Genomic DNA, 16,079 nt, shown 5'->3' with positions numbered 1-16,079 from the left:
TTGATTAGATATCAAGGGGGTGGGAATGAGGAATTTGATTGTAGATTCCAGGGTGGGGGGGATTCTCAACAACCTGAGTTAGCAGGATTCTCGCTAAAACTGGGCTCAGCAAGTCAAAGATAAGGCCTCGTTGAAAAGAGGACCCAGAGGAGCCTAACTTAAGTTTGATCGGGAAGGGAATCCTTGTCAGTAGCTAACAGGTGTGGGGATTTTAGAGGTCGCTGCTAGTTTCCATTTAATGAAATAGTATTCATACAGTGATACACCACTTCATAGAGCCAACAATCTTTACCAACTGGTAAAGATATGCCTTTGGACGTAGGGATTGCATCTTCCCAGCAAATGCTTGCTGAGTGTTTACTGTGGGCCAGCTGGAGATGCAGCAGTAGACATGGAAGAAAAAATAACTCCTTCCTTCATGAAGCATATAGTATTACAGAAAGTTGATTTTTAAGTTAATGAATATAACTTTAGACAGTAATAAGTGCTCTGGGGAAAAGAAAGCAGGATGGGTATGAGAGAATGGCTGTGGGGAGCTATTTTCATGGGATGATTCTCTGAGGAAGTGACCTTTGAGCAGAGATTTGAAGGTTGGGAAGGAGCCAGCTACGTCCTGGGAGGAGGGTATTCCAGGTAGAAGGGACAGCCAGCGTAAAAGACATGGGCCAGATTAGTAAGATGGATGGATTTGAGAACCAACGGAAAGGGTTCTCACTGCAGCATAAGGAAGTTGGGGGTGACGACCACGTTTGGAATTGGAGATGGGGTAATAAGAAGGATTGGAAGGGGCCAACTTAAGATGTGGCTTGAAGCAGGACTAGCAGAACTTGTTTATGGAATGGATATGGAAAATGAGAGAAAGGGAAAATCATGGATGACTCCTGAGGTGTAAGAGTCAGCAATCAAGTAAAGAGTGATGGCTTTAAGGGAGAGGAAGACTTGAGGAATGGAAATTTGAGGATAACAACAAGTTCTGTTTTATGCGAGTGGGTTAGGGGCAGAGAGAGAGGGAGACACAGAATCCGAAGCAGGCTCCAGGCTCCGAACTGTCAGCACAGAGCCCGACGCTGGGCTCTAACTCACAAACCGTGAGGTCATGACCTGAGCCGAAGTCGGTCACTCAACCAAGTGAGCCACCCAGGCACCCCGAACAAGTTCTATTTTAGACATGACTAGGCAAATCCACTGCCAGTTCTAGGGGGAAAGGGACAAGCACATCCATTCCTTAGTTCAGAAGACAATTATCGAGCACCAGTTACTCAGTGCTAGGCACTGTGCTATGTTCAGATCATTTAAAGGGAAAATAAAAAGGATTAATATCTTCAAAGAGCTCAGAGTCAATTAGACAGAAGCAAGATCTGCTAAAAGATAAGAATAGACTTACTGAATGTGTGTTGCCACTGGAATATGAAAGGAAGTGCCCGATGGGGGATCTGGGCCAGAGAGCAGCCTTGAGGGGGAACCACCATGTCAGTGACTGGTGAAGTCACTGAAATACAGGAGACCACTAAGGAACGAGTGGCAGGAAGGAGGGGATGCTGCCTGAGGAATTCTAAGATGGAAAGGGGAAGGATGCTAGCCAAGGAAATAATGTAGGTGCAATATGAGAAGTGAAAGGAGAACCCAAAAAAGGTAGCATTTTGGAAACCAAAACAAGAACTTCAAGGTCGTGGTCAATAGCATAAAGGGGCTTCAGAGAATTCAAGTAATATAAGGCAAGAAAGGTCCATTGGATTTGACAATTCAGAAAAAAAGACATTGCAGAATATATTCAGGGAGTTGGGGGACAGGAGTCAGACCACAGAAAGCTGAGGAGTGAGGAATGGGCAGAGAAATACAGGCAGGCTATGCTTGCTTTCTGCCACTGAACTGGGTTTTGAAAGAGGGTAACTAGAAAAATGCAGTGAATGGATAAAAAGGACAGAGGCCACTGTGGCCTCTTCTTGTTTGAAAACTTCTACAGCATTTAATTACATACTGGACACTCTATTTTATCCTCTAATCAGTGGTTCTCAGTCAAGATCAGTTTTGCCCTGTGGAACATTTGGCAATGGTAAGAAATTTCGCTGTGGGTGAGAAAAAGATGGGGTAAGAGATAAAAGATTCGGAGTTCAGAGGGGAGTTATTTGTTTTGCTGTTTTGTTTTGTTGAGATTGGAGAGATCTGAACATGTCTGAGGCCTGAAGTGAATGAGGGAGAAAAAAGATAATTGATGGATATAGGTCCCTAAAGGGATGAGCAGAGAAGTTGTCTAGAACACAGGTAGATAACTAGTCTAAGACAAAAGGTTGATGGCCGCCTCTTGTGAGTTTGAAGAGAAGGATGTGAGAATATAACTATTGAGACATTCATGTAAGAACTGTCAGGCAAAGGTAAAAGGATCAGCATCTTGGGGAGTTGAAAAGAATGATGGTTTAGAATAGCTAATGGGGAAATGAGTGAGAAAGCTAACCAGACCCATGTACAGGGATTTTCCAGCTGGGTGGTGGACCATGCAAAGTCCAGAAGCTCTAAGTTAATAGCACTGTCAACCTGCACGGCCAAGTAGTTTTTTGTCAGGTGGCCTCAGCTACTGAGGAGTAACAGCAGAGGTGCTAGGTGATTAGACTGAACCAGAGATTGAGATTTCCAGAGAAGGTTCAACAGAAAGAAAACTAAAGTCACAGCAGTTCAAATTGTTGCAGGAAGAACAGATGAATAACTATAGTAATAACATCAAAATCATGGTAATACTACGAAATGCTTACTCTATGGCATGTCACTCTTCTTTTTTTTTTTTTTTTTTTAATTTTTTTTCAACGTTTATTTATTTGTGGGACAGAGAGAGACAGAGCATGAACGGGGGAGGGTCAGAGAGAGAGGGAGACACAGAATCGGAAACAGGCTCCAGGCTCTGAGCCATCAGCCCAGAGCCCGACGCGGGGCTCGAACTCACAGACCGCGAGATCGTGACCTGGCTGAAGTCGGACGCTCAACCGACTGCGCCACCCAGGCGCCCCGGCATGTCACTCTTCTAAGCACTGCATGTGCGTTAGCTCACTTAAAACAGCAATGGGGGTTACTATTATTTTGTCGCCAGAAAACTGAAGCCCATGGAGTTAATGGTAGGGCTGGGATTTTCACCCAGACGGTCTGGCTCCTAAGGCCATGTTCTAACCACTACACATACTGCCTTGAGGGAATCTAGGCTACAGATGGTTGGAAGTCAATAGTGGATCATCATGGTAGACTGGGAAGAAAGAGAGGACTCAAGGGCTTAGGAGTATTCAGGAAGAAAAATGGGCGTAGTAAGAGAAAGTTGAGGAGGGAGCTAATGGCGGGAGACTGAGGTCAAAGTGGCATATTAGAGCTTAGCATTTCAGAGAAGGTCAAGTAGGGCTCAGGGTAGTGAGCTGCTGAAGTGAAGTAGAAGGGAGGCGAATATTATTCAACCAGAGGTCTGGGAAATTGGAATGCAGTGTGATGGAAAGAGCATCCACACAGTGGAATCTCCCAGAAGGAGGGCAGGACGTGGAATGAGGGAGTATGAACTAGCTGCTGTTGACATGCTGAACACAAGCCCATCAGAGGATCTCTGCAGTTTCCCCTGCCTGAGTAGCTTTTCCCTCCCACGTTCAGGTGGTTTGCTTACTTCATTCAGATCTTTGCTCAAATATCACTCGTTCAGGGAATCATTCCCTCACCATAACACTCTGTTCCTGTGCCCAGATTTATGGTTCCTCTTAGCCTTACTCATGCTCTGATGTTATATTGTGGATGTACTTGTTGTCTCATCTTCTCCACTGGAAGAATATCTATGATGTCAGGGACTTTGTGCCTTTTGTTCACTAATGTATCCCAGCACCCAGAATAGTGCTTGGAATACAAGAGCTTCTCAGCCAATACTTGGTGAATGAATGAATGAAGTGCATTTGTCTCTCCTGAGGGACTGGATCCAGGAACCTCAGTTTGCATCAAGAACTGATTTCAGGGGTGCCTGGGTGGCTTAGTCACTTACCCTTCTGACTCTTGGTTTTGGCTCAAGTCATGATCTCACAGTTCGTGGGTTTGAGCCCCACATCAAGCTCTGTGCTCACAGCCCAGATCCCGCTTGGGATTCTCTCTCTCTCCCCCCACCCCTCTAAAAATAAATAAATAAACTTAAAAAAAAAAAAAGAACTGATTTCATATCCACTATTTCTCTGGAGTTCCTGGTCTCTCAGTGTTGCTTGTCTCTGCGTACCTGCTCCATTTGTCTCTCTACAAGTTTTTTCTGGCTTTTGATTGTACTTGATTGCCCCATCTTTGCTAAAGGTCCCAGCCAGTGCCAGCCAGTTCAAGTTTCTAATTCTCAGATTTGTTAGCTTCCCCTTCTTGTCAGCTGTGACCAAGCAGGAATCTGGTAGAAGGACCCTGTAAGGATCAGTCAGATGTTGACGAGGGTGTGCTTTTCAAAGAAGGCTGTCCAGCAGCCCCAGAATGTATTACTACAATCACAGAACATTAGTGGTGAAGGGACTCTTACAATCCAATACCTTCATTTATTTATAAATGGAGAAACTGAAGTTTGGGCGGGGAAACTCAAGGTCATAGAGCAAAGTAGACTGTTGACTTGCGCCTGTCTTTTTCATATCATATTACACTGCCTGTTCAGGAGATGTGGGGGTTTCCAGCACGAAAGCACAGGATTTCTGAATTTCTGCCTATTGTCGTTGTGTGTTGAGGGGAGATGGCTATCCTGTGCATTGTAGGATGTAACACAGCATATTCCTGAAACCCCCCTGTAGTGGAATGGCCAGCACAATTTGACCTCTGCCATGAGCAGAATCCAAGCATTTACTTGTGCTATCAATACATGTTTATTTTATGTGTATCCTCAATGTTTTTTCATTATTTAATCCATACTTAATGTATATGTATAGCTTAATATTTGCTGATTAACTATTTGAATATCCTTGGTTTAAGCTCCTCTAAGAAATAGAAACTTGCCTATTAAACTCACTCTGTTCAGTGCCAAGTTTGCTTGAATAAGAGACAGGGGAAAAGGGACCAAAGGTCTTTTCCCCCTGCCCAATTGTTCCAGAAATCAACATGTTTCAAATGGATAGAAATGATGTAGAATAAGGCCAGAAAAAAAATATGCTCCCATCCTGTCATTCTCTCCTCCCTTGCTCATGGCCAACATCACTAATTGATTTCAGTATTCTCTTGCTGAGCCCAGACACAACATCAGAATCTCCAATAAAACACTTTAGTTAGTCATTACCAATCTACTGGAATCTGCTGGAAACTGCTGGGGTCAGAAAGCTCTCTTGTAGCCAATTGAGATCTTGGAACATTGGTATAGGAAATCTCCGGACATGAGCTAATTCAAGACTGTCCTATCCTGGATTCACTCCTAATTGCCCAAATGTGGGCCACCCATTTCCAAAGTTCTTCCTCAGAAATATACCAAGATATTAATTCCCAAACTATTGGGTCTCAGAGACAAGCCATCTCTATTTTAAGTAACACAGAGTTTAAAAAGCTTGCCTGTCAGTGAAAGACAGATACCGTATGTTTTCACTCATATGTGGATCCTGAAAAGCTTAACAGAAAACCATGGGGGAGGGGATGAGGGGGAAAAAGTTACAGAGAAGGAGGGAGGCAAACTATAAGAGACAAATGCTGAGAACAAACTGAGGGTTGATGGGGGGTAGGGGAGAGGGGAAAGTGGGTGATGGCACTGAGGAGGGCACCTGTTGGGATGAGCACTGGGTGTTGTATGGAAACCAACTTGACAATCAATTATATTTAATTTAAAAAAAAAAAAGCTTGGGGCGCCTGGGTGGCTCGGTCGGTTGAGCGTCTGACTTCGGCTCAGGTCATGATCTCACAGTCTGTGAGTTCGAGCCCCGCATCAGGCTCTGTGCTGATGGCTCAGAGCCTGGAGCCTGCTTCTGATTCTGTGTCTCCCTCTCTCTCTGCCCCTTCCCCGCTCATGCTCTGTCTCTCTCTGTCTCTCAAAAATGAATAAACGTTAAAAAAAATTAAAAAAAAAAAAAAGCTTGCCTGTGAGTACACTCTTGCCTAAATCTGTCTCTTTTAATGGGCACCACTGTATAAACAACATTGTAGTGACATTGATGGGGTTCTTTTTAAAGCTGAAATTATTCACAGCCTCATCACTTTAATAAAAGTTTTTTTATATTTCTTTACAAGGTCATTTATCATGTATATAATTTTATAAAGCTATATTTATAATATATACACAACTTACATTTTGCCTTTTTCAATACTGTCTTTTAAATACCAGTCTACAAAATTGTGAACACTTGAAGATTCTGCTTTGACTATAAAGTTATTTTGTCAGAAAAAAAAAAATACAGCTTTGTTCTGGAAAGAAGTCCCAGTGAAAATCCTATCAAATGATGTTTGCCATCATTGCGGGAGCCCCCGTGCTTTCCTCTGAGTGGTTGGGGGTTAAGCATCTACGTTTCCCCGCTCCCTCTCAGAATCCCTTACTTTTTCAAGTCTCACAAGGGTGTGCAGGTTGATGAATTATGATGGGGTGATTATCTTACTGTGCCAACAACGAATGCTTCAGGCAGGAAAAGCAGGCCGATTGGAAAGAAGGGAGGCTTTGTTTACCCAAATGTGTTTTTAATTACAGTATTAACAAAGATAAGGCAAAACAAGAGAAACACAAAATAATCACATGGGAGTCTAACAAAGTAAACATTCCAACTGTTTGTTCTAAACCTATGATTTCTCCAAGTATCTTTTCCTCTCCAATAGTAGTTCTTTAAGAAACACCAACGTAAATAGGCCTTTGCTTCAACCACCAAATAACCGTGTGGGCAAAAACAAAACAAAGAAACAAAAAAACTTACCAAGTATAAAATAAATCATGTGAGCATTTAAAGATTAAAATGAAGCCACGGCTGATCAAAGAGATTCATTTGTTGATATTTCTTCATCATTATGAATATTTCAAATCTCATGTTGTCAAACATGATTCATTACTATTTTCCAGAAAGTGGTAATATCTCCTCCAGTGTCATTAACAATGTTAATCTCGGTCAAGGTTCCCTGCATTAAAAATTTATAAAAGCAAAATGTTGCTATAGTAACAATTCTAGATCAATGATTCCCAGCCCGTAGGGTTCCAAGACCTCATTTGTATAGTAGTACCATGGACAAGCTGTTATATACATACGTGAATACATGTATACATACATACGAGCATACCATATGCTCCCCTCCCCTTTCACAGAGAATTTTTGTAAAAAACACAGAACACTAAAACAAACATACATGAAGTGAGTTCCGGAATTAGCGAAGCCGTTTCTGCCTCTAAAGCTTCTTATGCATGTACTCACGGACCACTTGCAAGCCTTATCTGGGTAATGAAATTCCTACCACACCCATGAACACTTCTGTGGAGGCTTTCTGCTTAGCTCCCATCCCATTTCCTCTACCAGCTCAATGTGTTCATCAGGGATCTTTCCGTTGCAAGCAGCAGAAATGCACAGGAACTAATTCAGACAGAGAAGGGGCATTTATTGGAAGCACACAGGTGTTTCACAGCCCTGGAGGACAGGAAATGCAGACAGCCCCAGGAAGCTCTAGAATCAGACAAAAGGGCTGTCATGGCCAAGCACAGGCTCTCCAAGACCTCGTGCAGGCTCCTCATGTGCACTCCCTTCTCTCTGCAGACTGGCTGTTGGTGCAGATAGGCAAAATGTGGTCCATTCAAATGCCCTCTCAGCCCCCAGTCTGCATGCTAATTCCCCACTCTTAACTGTCCCTTTGGGGGTGAGAAGAAGGTGGCAATTAGTCTTCCATTGTTGGAACAGGGAATGTAGAGGACTTAGGGAAGAGATGGAAGAAAGGCACAGATTTGAGAAATGTTTGGGAAGTAAATATTTATACCTGCAGCATCCAAAGCCAGGAAGTAAAGCATGCCTATATACTGTTACTTACCTCTTTTCTTTTTCTCCCCCAGTGTATCAAACCTAGCCAGTCTTTTTGAAATCTGTTAGGGAAAATAATTTTATCTATCTCAAGACCTATTGGGAAATGGGAAGGGTACAAATTCTTTTTTTTTTTTTTAAGTTTATGTTAGAGAGAGAGAGACAGAGTGCACATAAGAAAGGGGCAGAGACAGAGGGAGAGAGAGAGAATCCCAAATAGGCTGTACTGTCAGTGCAGAGCCCAATGCAGGGCCCCAACCCAAAAACTATGAGATCATGACCTGAGCCAAAATCAAGAGTCGGATGCCCAACCGACTGAGCCACCCAGGCGCCCCAAGGGTACAGATTCTTTATGAATAAACAAATAAATATATATGGGTCCTTTCTGGTACATCAGTGTGTTAGTTGGGGACAACAGCAAAGCCAAAGACATGCACTCACAGTCTGTGACACTCATCGAAGAGTTAAGAAGAGTAGGAGGGCGCTAAGCAAAATAAGTCAGAGAACGACGAATACCATATTATCTCATTCATATGTGGAATTTAAGAAACACAAAAAAAGAAAATAGGGAAAAAGTCTGAGAGAGACAGGAGAGAGAGAGATTGGCAGACCAAGAAATAGACTCCTAACTGTAGAAAACAAACTCATGGTTACAGGGCGGGGGCAGAGGGATTGAGGAAATAAGTGATGGGGATTGGGGAGGGCACTTGTGATGAGCACTGGGTGTTGTATGGAGGTGTTGAATCCCTAAATCGCACACATGAAACTAATATTGTGGTGTATGTTAACTCACCAGAATTTAAGTAAAAACTTAAAAAAAAAAAAACAAACAAACAACCAAAGACCAGTGGGAGGGACTGGGAGAAGCAGCAGCCTCCCTAGCTTCCCTGGGAAGTGTGCACAGCACCGAAAGAAAAGAAAGGGCCCCAAAGGGTAGACTTGCCTTCACTTGGCCCAACAGCCAGGACTGTGAGAGGCAGCTTGGGGATCCTTCTTTCACAGGTGGCATTCTAGAAGCCCGGAGGGCCCAGAGAAATCAAATTTTTATTGTGTTTTCCAGTTGAACAGCCTGTGGCATATCTTCTGTTTTGGAAGATCAGATTCTTGTCTTATAAAAGGTTCACTGGCCTAAATTCCTCCTAGAAAAGTCCAAAAGGCCTGGACGGGCAAGTTAAGGCTGAGGAAGGGAGTCTCCAGCTGTTTTCATGAGACCATCCCCACTTCCACCTAAGCTTGGCAGAGACAAAATGTGTTCAGTATGTGACTAACAAATGGAACCCAGGGCCTCATGGTTGTGGTTGAGTCCTTGTGTGCGGGTTAAGCACTGAGCAAAATCAAGCAGTAAAAATGCTTTAGTTCTGCCATCCCACAAGCCCCCACTTACGCTAATGCTTCCCTTCACGGGCGCCTTCCGCCCCTTTCCAAAACCTTCAAGAAAGGATTATAGTCATTAGCAGCTTAGGGTGAATAGATGTTATCTCCTCAGAGGATATTTTCTTGCTTTCTTGCTTTCTTTTCTTAATGTTTGTTTTTGAGAAAGAGAGAGAGCATGAGCAGGGGAGGGGCAGGTAGAGAGGGAGACACAGAATCTGAAGCAGGCTCCAGGCTGTGAGCTGTCAGCACAGAGCCCGATGTGGGACTCGAACTCACGAACCTCAAGATCATGACCTGAGCTGAAGTCGGAAGCTTAACCGGATGTTTAACGTATTTTCTTTTTAGCCTTAACTCTAACTGAAGGTCTCCCATACTGTTAAAGGAATTTTAAGAAGAGTCTATTTAAGAATATGTAGCAGTTTCCTCTTTTCTCCAATACTAGTCAGGCCCTGGTAAAATCAGCTGAGTTCTATCCAGGGTTGAGATTCAGCCAGCTCCACTGATTCTCTCTGTTGCTACAGTGTCACCTTACCTCTGTACCGGTTGGACAGGATCTGAGCCAACCTGCGCCCTGTCCCAGTGCCCCCTGCCCTCCCGTTCCTCCCCGGGACCTCCCAGAGCTCCCCATGATCCAGAAACCTAAGCACAATCCTTGATGCAGTTGGGTCCTCCAGGGACCCTCTGTTCCAACCTAGCAGTCGCGTCCAGTCTGACTGGTTGTGGCCAGTACCCTTCTGGCTGCAAAATGTTTTGAGAATCACTCTTGCTTCTACCTCTTGAGGGGTACTTTTCACTGTTTATATTACAAATTAAGGCACCTCCTATCCCCCACCCCCAGCCCCTATCAACAACCATCGCATCAAACTAAAATTTCTCTTAAAACCTATTCCCCTAGCTACCTTCAAGAAACAGTTGAAAAAAAGAATTGCTGACTAGGTAATTCTGGAAAAATATGGTTGAAGAGAAAAAAAAAAAAAAAAAATATATATATATATATATATATATATATATATATATATGTAAAACCAGACCTATGATTAAACTTTAGTATGCCTAAGAATTACCTGGAGAGTGGAGCACCTGGGTGGCTCAGTTGGTTGAGCATCTGGGTTCGGCTGTGGTCATGATCTCATGGTTCATGAGTTCTAGCCCTATGTCAGGCTCTGTGCTGACAGCTCAGAGCCTGGAGCCTGCTTCAAATTCTATGTCTCCCTCCCTCTGCCCTTCCCCACTCACTCTCTGTCTCTCTCAAAATAAACATTAAAGGGGCACCTGGGCGGCTCAGTCGGTTGAGCCTCTGACTTCAGCTCAGGTCATGATCTCACAGTCTGTGGGTTCGAGCCCCGCGTCAGGCTCTGTGCTGACAGCTCAGAGCCTGGAGCCTGCTTCAGATTCTGTGCCTTCCTTTCTCTCTCTGCCCCTCCCCTGCTCACACTCTGTCAATCTCTCTCTCAAAAAATAAACATTAAAAAAATTTTTTAAAATAAACATTTTAAAAAATCTGTTAAAAAAAATCACCTGGAGAATATGTTTAAAATGTAGACGTCTAGGCTTTGTCTTTAGAAACTCTGATTCCATAGATCCCGGATGATTCAGGAATCTGTTTGTAACTTGCATTCCAGGCAAATTCGATGCAAATGTTGCCTGAATAACACTTAAGAAATACTGAACTCAGCTGTTGCTGTGAAATGCACACAGTTACCTCTGGGCAGGACATCCACTCTTAACCAGGAATGCAATTTATCAGGATTTTATAGGCATTCATTTACTTCAATTCCTACAACTTGAACTTCAGACGATTATGATACAAGAATCCCTGATGCATTTCCATTGATTGGTGCTCCATTCTTCCTGGTCACCTACAAACGTACTCTTCTTTGTTTTGAAATTACAGAGTCTGTCATCCCAAGTAGTGGAACGTTTCATGTAAAGCTCCCTAAGAAGCATAATGTGGAACTTGGAATAACCATCAGTTGTAAGTAAAAGTGACTTTTTTTTTAATGCAGCATTTAAAAAAGACATTAGGAAATTGTATTGTCAAATGGCTTACAGGTGTGAAAAATGTTTTAAGTGTCATTGCCAAGTTTCTCTGTAATGTTACAAACATACAGAGCCACTCACACCTCTAGCACTTTAACTAGTGGTGTGAATGTGGCATTTACTTAAACTGTCTCCAGTCTTATGTTTCTTCATCTGTCAAATGGAAATAAGGATATCTACAAAATATAGGATTGTTTATACTCTGGTTTCTCTTCAGATCGCATAAATCTTTCGCCTTTTACAAAATATAGAATTGTTTGAAGTATTATGTAAAATAACATATTTATATACCTAGTGTGTAGGTATATAACATATTTATATACCTAGTATATAGGTATATAACATATTTATATACCTAGTATATAGGTATATAACATATTTATACCTAGTGCAGTCCCTGGCAAGTAATAAGTGCCCAATAAATGTGTCTCACCCCCACCATGAATAATTAAATGAGCATATAAATGCATATAGGTTCCCTACATTTTATTATATTGTGATTAAGTCTTCACAATAATCCATTTCACTAACAAAAGTTGCATTTATTTCCTTTTAAAACTATCCTCCTATCTGCCCACTATGCATCTATAAGCCATTTTACAACACTGAAATATTATCTCTTAATTTAGTAACTTTCTGAATTCCTGCATGGTCCAAGGTGTCTGGGTAACCAAACCAAAAAGAAAAGCAGAACTATAAATGTGTTTAATTCCCTCCTTTCCTCGGGCTCTAGATGAATAACTGCTTTGGTAAAACAGCTTTGAAAATTTCAGCCCCTGTTTATAGAATGGGAATTGAAGTTTTTATGCTGTTAATATCCATAAACTAGGTTCATCCACAAATGCCCCAAGAAAATGAAGCAAATGATTAATACATGAAGACCAAAGAGGCAATGTTTGTGATCAAGGAGTGGTCCCTTCAAGAAAGAGTGATGAGGTTACATCAAGGCACTTTATGCCATGCCTCGCTACACTCTGTTGGATCGCATTTATGTCAGCGGTTAAGGCAAAAATAGTTCTCAACTGGGCAGTGTGAAATGGGGGCTGTCCACTGCAACTTTGACAATATAAATGCAACACTGAAAATGAAATTTCAGTTATAACCAATACATCAGACAGATCTGGCGCAACACTAAAAATAGTGGACCTACAACACAGAATCAGTGTTAAGGACAAGAAGCTATGTGTATGAGAGAGCACCTGTACCCACCTCCTGAACGCCAGTGTGGCCTCTTGGGAGAAGAGTAGGACCGAGGTGTCTACATGCCTCTCTATGATATGTAGAAAGGTGAGATGGGATTTGGAAGACTCTGGACCTCTTCTAGGTACTACTGAAGTCACTTATGCCTTTAACTGGGTTGCTTAGCCTCTCAGTCTGTTCATCATGAAACGGGATGCGGTTATTCTCTCAACAGCACTGGTTACTGAAATTAAGGGAGAACTCATCAGAACTTACTATTCTAAAAATGTTTGGGGCTCAACGTGGCTGCTGCAACCCCCATGTAGCTTCAAAGCTGCTCTCTATTCTGTTTATTCCATTCCATGTATTTATTCCTTCAGAATTGGCTATGAAAACGGCCTCTCTTGGAGTAGGGCATAAACTGCTGGCTTCTCACAGAGGCGCACTGTCCACTCCGTTCTTTCTTCCCTTTGCCTTCGTTAAATAAATGCGTCCTGAGCGCCTACCACGCCTAGGCCCTCTGCTACGTTTTGAAAATGCACTCCCTGTCCTTAGAGATGTGTATTGCTTGTGCACAGGCCAAAGACACCCACTGCTCAGAAGCTTCTATTGCCACATAGTCATTTTACTTCCAAATTTTAAGTGGGAAAATTGTCTTTATGGTTTTTCATACAATCGATTTAGTCTTTTTTTTTAAGTTTATTTATTTATTTTGAGAGAGAGCATGAGCAGGGGAGGGGCAGAGAGAAAGGGGGGGAGAGACAGAGAATCCCAAGCAGGCTCTGCACTAACTGTTAGTGCAGAGCCTGACATGGGGCTCGAACCCACGAACTGAGAGATCACGACCTGAGCCAAAGCCAAGAGTTGGATGCTTAACCGACTGAGCCACCCAGGCACCCCTGCAATAGACTTATTCTTAAAAGTTGATATACATAGGGGAGGAGAGTAGGGAGATGGACAAAATGGGTGAAGGGGAGTGGGAGATACAGGCTTCCATTATGGAATGAGTAAGTCATGGGAACAAAAGGGACAGCATAGAGGATATAGTCGATGGTATTGTAACAGCATTGCATGGTGACAGGTGGTGGGTGGCCACACTTGTGGTGAGCATAGCATAACAAATAGACCTGTCGAACCACTGTATTTTACATTTAAACTAACCTAACGCTGTGTGTCAACTATACCTCCGTTTTTAAAAATTTAAAGAAAAAAATTGATATACACAAAAGCGTAGTTTAACTATAGAGTATCCACGTAGAAACTAATCCTATGATATATTCTTTTTTTTTTAAAGTTGGCACTTAGCTGCTTAATCTTTGAATACACTTTGAATACACTTCGAAGTGTATTCAGGTACACACAAGTACAACATATTTTATTCATGTGAAGAGTCATTTAAAATTATGCTTTTTGATGGTGTTATACATGTATTAAGCATTACATTTAATACCAACAATGGAAACTACCCCAAAACCCCCACAAGAACGGCCTGACTTTTAGCCAGCGGTAAGCTGAAGCGGTTTATGGAAGCTACCAGTAGGATGCTGTTCCTGGATGAAGACGGAGATGTGACACATAAGCTTGTCAGACATGCTTGTCAGCCCGTCTATGGAGCTACAGCTCCATTTATGCAACTTATCGCCATACTGAGTTTGTGTCTCCTCATGGAAAATACTCATATTTTCCCAAATGAGAAAACAGAATTTACTTTAAAGAAAAAAAAAAAAAAAGGCCAGGGGCACCTGAGTGGCTCAGTTGGCTAAGCACCTGACTGCAGTCCAGGCCATGATCTCACATTGCATGAGTTCAAGCCCCACATTAGGCTCTGTGCTGCCTGCCAGCTTGGAGCCTGCTTTGGATTCTATGCCTCCCTGTCTCTGCTCCTCCTCCTGCTCGTGCTCTCTCTCTCAAAAATAAATAAGAATTTTTAAAAAGGCCAGAATCCGTGTTTATTGTTATGAAATAGTAAACTCCTGAAGCCTCACACAGTTCCTGACGTATACAAGGTGCTTATTTTTTTTTTATGTTATTTTTTTTTTTTTGAGAGAGAGCAGGGAAGGGGCAGAGAGAGACAAAGAGAGAGAATCCCAAGCAGACTCTGCTCTCCAAGTGCAGAGCCCAATGCAGGGCTCAATCCCACCAACTGTGAGCTCGTGACCTGCACCAAAATCAAGAGTTGGAGGCTTAACCGACTGAGCCACCCAGGCGCCCCTACACGGTGCTTATTTAATCCCTCTCTTTGTTGAGTGAATGAATAAGGAGTCCATCAGAAACAATCTTCTGCTAACTATCTTCTACTAACCACTGTTCACTCCAGAAAATGAGCCTTTGAAGGAGACAGTGAATATAGATGTTTAAGCAAAGGCCTTTGTGTGAGCCAAAGATACACTAACTTGAAAAATGATTAAGAGCAAGCCTCAGAGCCTAGACCACCCCACTCCTCGATTCTCTTGACCTCTCTGTACCATGTTCTTATCTATTAAATGGTGCACTTGCTCCCTTCTTGATAGCATGGTTGACAAGATTAAATGAGTTGGTATACGCAGAGTGCCTAGAACCGATTATGAACCCTAACAAGTGTTCGTTATTATGATGATTGCTATTTATCTTACATATAGAGCCTCATGAAATATTTTAACTCAAGCTGTACCGCACACAATTACGGCACTTGGGTAGGAAACCAAGGGATGCTGTTCTCAAACACACTTAGGTACTGTTAGTGAAACTGAGGCAATGCAGGGCTTTATTGATGTATCTCACTATCTTTATACAAAGTCCTCATCCATCTTTACCTTGTGGAAACCTGAGTGCTAAGAGGCAGGCCCTCATCTCGGGACGCATTCCACCGGCGCCTTTTACACTTGGCTTAAGCCTCACTCTTCATACCTAATTGACTGAGAAATGAGCCTCTCTGACTTTGGATGTGGTGAGCAGTTTTAGACTAATTTTCTTCAGTTCCTGATGAGACATTCATAGCACATTAACATCAGGCATTACTTTTATTGATGTTATTGCTATAACATGGAGCAATTTATTATAGCAAATAAAGTGGAACAGCCTCTCAGAAGGATGGGGTATAGGACAACATCCTAAAACTCTGACAGCTCAGCCAATCAGATGCCAGAGCGCGAACCCTCTAACACGGCCCAGCTGCCTTCCAAGCCAGAGAGCCGCGGCTGCCTGTCATGCGCAGTTGTCAGTCAAGTCACGTTGATATGGGTGTTTTCTTTTGCTGTTTTACTACAGTTTGTATCTACTTTGTACCAGGCATGGAGATAAGCAATTTATGTGTGTTCTTACATTATTAATCCTCAAAGTGGCCCTGTGGCGTCAATGCCCATTTTTTAGAATAGAAAGGCTCAGCTGGGTAACCTGCCCAAGACCCAAAACTCATCAGGGCCACACGGGATTCAAACCCATTCTGTCTGACTTCACATGGGTTTTGCTGCCACACCACCACCCATCGCTGCCTCCACCTGATTGATGACCCTTCCCGCATCCTATATCAGAAACGCAAAAGACAGCATTTTGTGAGTGGAGTTAATTTGTTGA

General features: G+C 42.7%; 1 protein-coding gene across 2 annotated transcripts in view; it reads left to right on the top strand.

The window, feature by feature from the left end:
* GRIP1 (glutamate receptor interacting protein 1) overlaps window positions 1–16,079 on the top strand; it is a 404,358-nt gene that overhangs the window by 321,798 nt on the left and 66,481 nt on the right. For both annotated transcript variants that reach the window (XM_047066969.1, XM_047066968.1), the window contains exon 13: window positions 11,203–11,283. In XM_047066969.1, the coding sequence (XP_046922925.1) occupies window positions 11,203–11,283 (81 nt within the window). The remainder of the gene's footprint in view (window positions 1–11,202; window positions 11,284–16,079) is intronic.

This window comes from Lynx rufus, unplaced genomic scaffold (assembly GCF_022079265.1).
Source record: "Lynx rufus isolate CCGP_SWC_20201006 ecotype Redwood Valley unplaced genomic scaffold, mLynRuf1.p SCAF_7, whole genome shotgun sequence".
Taxonomy (NCBI): Eukaryota; Metazoa; Chordata; class Mammalia; order Carnivora; family Felidae; genus Lynx; species Lynx rufus.
The sequence above is the reverse complement of the archived record's forward strand: the minus strand, read 5'-3'. Positions and strand labels throughout refer to the sequence as shown.